This window comes from Corvus brachyrhynchos, unplaced genomic scaffold (genome assembly GCF_000691975.1).
Source record: "Corvus brachyrhynchos isolate BGI_N302 unplaced genomic scaffold, ASM69197v1 scaffold10, whole genome shotgun sequence".
Lineage (NCBI taxonomy): Eukaryota > Metazoa > Chordata > Aves > Passeriformes > Corvidae > Corvus > Corvus brachyrhynchos.
Window position 1 is genome coordinate 3,360,834 of NW_008236180.1, and position 5,109 is coordinate 3,365,942.

General features: G+C 61.1%; 2 protein-coding genes across 2 annotated transcripts in view; both read right to left on the minus strand.

Moving 5' to 3' along the window:
* The window catches only part of HM13 (histocompatibility minor 13), a 15,496-nt gene extending 13,522 nt beyond the window's left edge, over positions 1–1,974 (minus strand). The window contains exon 1 of the mRNA XM_017735644.1: positions 1,884–1,974. Within this exon, the coding sequence (XP_017591133.1) occupies positions 1,884–1,974 (91 nt within the window). The remainder of the gene's footprint in view (positions 1–1,883) is intronic.
* A 553-nt stretch (positions 1,975–2,527) lies between these two features.
* REM1 (RRAD and GEM like GTPase 1) lies at positions 2,528–5,104 on the minus strand (the record flags this gene model as incomplete). The annotated part of the gene is made up of 4 exons (XM_017735652.1): positions 2,528–3,382; positions 3,568–3,772; positions 4,775–4,857; positions 4,993–5,104. Coding segments are annotated over 4 exons (678 nt in total), but the record flags the coding sequence as incomplete, so codon positions are not given.
* Positions 5,105–5,109: the final 5 nt, after the last annotated feature.

Genomic DNA, 5,109 nt, shown 5'->3' on the forward strand with positions numbered 1-5,109 from the left:
GGGCAGCGCTCGGGGCCGCGCCGCGCTCTGGAGCCGCGCAGCGCTCGGGCCCTCCCTGCCCAGCCCCCGCTGTGTGAAGGGCAGGGGAGAGCCCGAGGAGGCGCCTCGTGGTTTCCCGCAGCCCCTCCCCGAGCACGAGCTCGGTGGCAGCTCTCTGTGCCATAGACCCGAGGGAGTTGGGTTGGGGGCTGCTGGGATGCTCTGGGTTTTCCTGCCCTTCACCGTTTTCCAAGGACCTCCCCCCCGTTTTTGGGAATCCTCTTGATTGTTCCCAGCCCGCCCGTGGTCAGAGCCAACAGTCCCTCTGTAAAATGCCTTATAAATGGCAGCAAATTCTCCCCGTGCACTGGACTGGGACCAGGGTTCTGGTGGAAAATTGGCCGAAATGTGTGTTTTTCTCACAAATACTCCAAGCCACTGGCAGCTCGGCTGTGCCACCTTTTCCTCCTCCTCCTCCTCGCTGGGATGAAAGTCTGCTGAGGAGCAAAAACTGGTAAAGATCTGAGCACAGTGAAATGCTGCTGCCCCCAGTTTAGATCTGAGCCATGGGCAGGAGTTGGGAGCACAGCAGGGATTAAAACACAAGTCTTTGATTTTTTTTTTTATATGTCTTTTAAATTTTATATTTTAAATAGAAGGAATCTATTTCAGGACCGGGGTGATTCATAGTTCCATGTTTCAGGCGGAGGCCAGATGGGAAGGCCTCCTGGGAGCCCCTCTCTGCGGGGTTGGCCTCCTGCCCGGGATGCTGCCCTCTCCCTCTGACTGCTACTCCCACAGCGGAGAAGGATGGGCAGCAGCAGGCAGTGTGCCCTGCACCCCACTGCACCCCACCCTGCTGCCTGCCGTGGCCCAGCCTGGCACAGCACAGCTCCTGACCCTGTCACTACCCCTTCCGAGGGTCCATCTGCCTTCTAAATCCCAGCCTGGCTTGGGAATCCTCACAAAGGGTGGGTGGGGTTGCTGTGCAGAGTGAGAGGGGAGAGTCTGGGGCTGCTGTCCCAGGGTGGCCGTGTGCCAGCAAGGAGCCAGCGGGGTCCCATGGGGGTGGGAGCAGGGTGGTGGGCACCGGGGCTGGTAGCACTGGGGACTGGGGGAGATTGTACTACGGCTGGTGGCCACGCAGGGATGGATGGCATTGGGACCGATGGCCACCCAGGGGCCGATGGCACTGGGATGGCTCCGAGAGCACTCGCTGGAGCAGCCGGTACCATCGAGACCCGGCACCACCTTCCCCAGGGCTGGGCCCAGGCGATCCCTGGCCCCCTGCCAGCACCTCTTCCTTCCACCCTCCCTCCGTTTCCCAGCACCTCACCATCGCCCCCCTTGGCCTCTCCTCCCACTCCTCCCATCCTCCAGCACGGCCGCATTTTTCTGGGTTTGAGCTCATTCTTTCCACTCCCCTCTCTGCTGACTGCCAACTTTCCATCCCATGGCCCCCCTCCCCCGTCTCCTGCCACAGGGAAACACCAGCTGCAGCTGCGGGAGGGACCGGCAGCAGCAAGGAGCCCCTGTCCCTCAGGTGCAGCCCCCAACCCCGGCGTGGCTGACGCTGTGTGAACCACGGCATCGCCTCCAGCAGCACCAGGAATCGCTGTGCCAGGAGCTCCAGGGCAGAGCAGTAGGAGCAGAGCAGCAGCAAGGATGGAACAGCAATGCCATGGGCACTAAGCAGCACAGAAAAAAAACCTGAGCACCCATCTCCCCATTTCTGAGGACAAAGCTAGGGATTTGCACCTCTGGAGAGGTGAGACTGAGACTCTGAGAGGAGAGACTCAGAGAGTCTCTCTCTGGAGAGACTGTTTTCCCATAGGGACAGGGTGCTGCCCCATCCCAGTGTCCCATTTGTGCCAGCCACAGCCCGTGGTTCCCCACGGTCTGACCACAGAGCGAGCGGAAACTCCCGACCTGCGTAGGAGGGCACCCCTGATCCTCCCTGGCATTGAGCCCGGGGTCCTGAGCAGGTTCCCTCATGGAATCCCAGCTGCTGGATGGCAGCACAGCCTAAAAACAACAGGCAAAGCCCACACGGCTCCAGCATTGCCTCCCTGGGTGCCCAGGGTCACTCCCTGCTTGCTGCAGCCAAGCACGTCCCTTCCTGGCTGTGCCATTCCGCTCGGCTCCTGCTCCCTGCCCCTTCCCAGGGCACCAGGAGCCACCAAGCGCCCGGCTCCCTGCCCAGGCTGCAGCTCCCACGGTGCTCAGGAGCTTGAAACCTGCAGGTCAGCAGAGCTCAGCCCTTCCCAGAGGCTTTTCCAGAGCTGGGAGGTGCAGGGGTCTTCACAGGGGATGATGCTGGACCCCTGGGTGAGGAACTGGTGGTCAAAGGGTGGCCAAAGGAAGCCCTGGGCAGAGGTTCTCCCTGCCCCAAGATATTCCATCTCATGGAGAAGGACCCAGCCAAGGCCTGGCTAGAGCAGGAAGCAGATCCTCAGCCCTGGCCACAGGCAAGGAATGGGGCTTCAATCTGACCATGTGGCTCTGGGATGTGGCTCCCCAGGGCAGGGACCCAGCAGAGAACAGCAGCTCCCTGATGCGGTTTATTCTGCAGATCAAGGGTTTCCCCATCACACCAATACAGAGAGAGCACAGAAACACTGGTGCCAGGGAGACAAAGCTCTGGCACAGCAGGGTCCGGGTGCCAGGTGATGCCTCTGGTGCTCCCCTGCCCCCTCTCCCCAGCCAGGGTCCAGGCTGTCCAAGGTGGACACTGCCACAACGCCCTTGCCAGTCCCTGCTGCCCTGCAAAGGATGGCACTGCGAGCAGGACCTGCCACACTCCTGGTAACCTCCAGCCCTGCTCTGGGGCACAGCCACCCCTCACCTCCAGCTCTGCAGGAGCAGCAGTTATCCAAAATCTCACCACCCCAAGTGCAGGTACCTGTCCCATCCTCCACTCCATAGACCTGGTCCCACTTATCCCCTCTCCTGGAGGGGAGTGGCTGGATCCAGAGCACCTTCGCATCCCTCAGCACTGGTGAAAACAGCTCCACATCCTCAGCATCACTGCAGCCCTGGCTGAGCTCTCTGCAGAGCCCCCGGCCATGCTGCTGGCAGAGAGCAGAGTCCCAGCCAGCCTGTGTGGAGGGACGGGACTGCGGCTCTCAGAGCACAGACAGGTCATGGCAGGATTTGGAGCGGACTTTGAGGGCCACTTTGCTGCTGTTCCTGGCCACCAGCCTGTCGAGGAAATGCCGGGCTCTGCTGGTGAGGCTCTCCTTGTGCTTCTGGCCAGGCGTGGGGTGTGGATGGGACTTTTTGCCCCCTTGGCGCAGGCGGATCTGCCGCACCACCCCCTCGAAGAGCTCAGCCACGTTGTGCTGCAGAGCTGCCGACGTCTCGATGAACTTGCAGTCAAAGACAGCAGCGCAGGCCTGGCCCTCTGCAAGGGAAGGGCAGGGAGTTGGCAGGGCCCCGCCGGCAACCCCGAGTACTGTGGGACAGGCGCTGCCACGTGCATGACAGCAGCTGCACATCCAGGGACGAGGGGAGAGATGTGGGGGAAGCAGCTGGGCACGAGCCCCCTCAGGAGGTCTCCACTAGCCAGAACCTTCACCCCCTACTCACCTTCTTCGGACACCTCACGGCACCGCACCAGGTCGGTTTTGTTCCCCACCAGGATGATGGGGATGTCCTCGGCCTGGCGTGCGCGGCGCAGTTGGATGCGCAGCTCTGAGGCGCTCTCAAAGCTGTCCCGGTCAGTGACAGAGTAAACGATGATGTAGGCATTCCCCACCTGCAGGCAGTGGCTGCAGCGCTGGCTCTTCTCACCCTGTCACCACATGGGGAACGAGATGTCACCAATCTGTGGCCGTGACCACTTCCAGGGGACAGCAGAGCACCCTGGCACTGTCAGCACACCCCACCAGCCCCCACATTGTGGGGAACAGATGCATGACCCTATTAATTAAATGCAGATTAAAAGTTTTGGATTTTGAGGGGAGTGTTTGGGAGTTTTCCTCTCTATCAACAACAAACTGGGGCTGTGAGTTCAGCTTGATGTGGGTAGGTGGAGCTGAATCCCCTGGGAATGCCCTGGGACAGTGTGGTGGGTGCTGCACCCCGCGTGATCCAGCACTGCTGGGCAGGGTGGGAATAAGCCATAGCAGAAAAAAAGGGGGCATTGTCGGGGTATTACAATGCTGGGGCATCTCTGGGCAGTGCAGGTACGTGCCAAACACACCCTCAGTCCATGTGGGTGCTGCACCCCTGTCCACAGCATTGACTCCATCCCCACTCCCGGGGACTCACTGCCTGGTGGCACCTACAGGAATGCAGGGCCCTGGCATGAAGGGAAGGAGGGAGGCACTTGGAGGGAGCCAGTAACAGCAGCACTGTTATTTCTGTCCAGGAGACACCTCATGTGCTGGGCATGAGGAATGCCTCATGCCAGGCTCTTGGGGGCACCGTTTGGTCTGTTAAAGCATGTGTTCTGGCTGGCGATACCGACTCGTGAATTTACCCAGTTAGATCCTTCAGCCCCATCCCAAACCATTTCCATGCATTTTGAAATGGGTTATCATATCAGCACCCACACCAGCGAGGACACGGCAAGCAGCCTCCCATGCCCGGGGAGGGTGGGCACAGAGCTGGGCAGAGATGTGACCCCAGCCTGTCCTGTCCAGTGTGTATCCCCTGCTCCACAGTGGAGAGGGGAGCCCCAGGTTGCCCTTCAAAGCGCTCAGAGGCCCCAAGACAGCGTCTGTGCTCATACAATGTCCCCATGGCACATCCTGGCTCACCCAGCTCCCTCTAACACCCAGCCCCGCCGTACCCGCTGCTCTGGCTCCCAGGTGTCCAGCACCAGCAGTGTGGTCTCCTCGCCATCCACGGTCAGCCTGCGCTCGTATGCGGCCCCTGCGGGACATCAGGAAAGCCCGGTCAATGCCGCACTTCCCAGACAGCCGGGTCCCGGGCTTCTCTCCGTCTCGCCCGTGGGTTTGTCCCATCATGGGGCCACCCTGCAGCAGATCCCCCCCATCAGAAACCCACCTCCGTGCTGGTCCAGCAGGTCCCTCTCTTGGACGCCGGCGAAGAGATTGACCAGGCTGGTCTTCCCCACGCCGGGGTCACCCAGCAGCACCACTCGGTACCGAGGCTCCCTGAGGC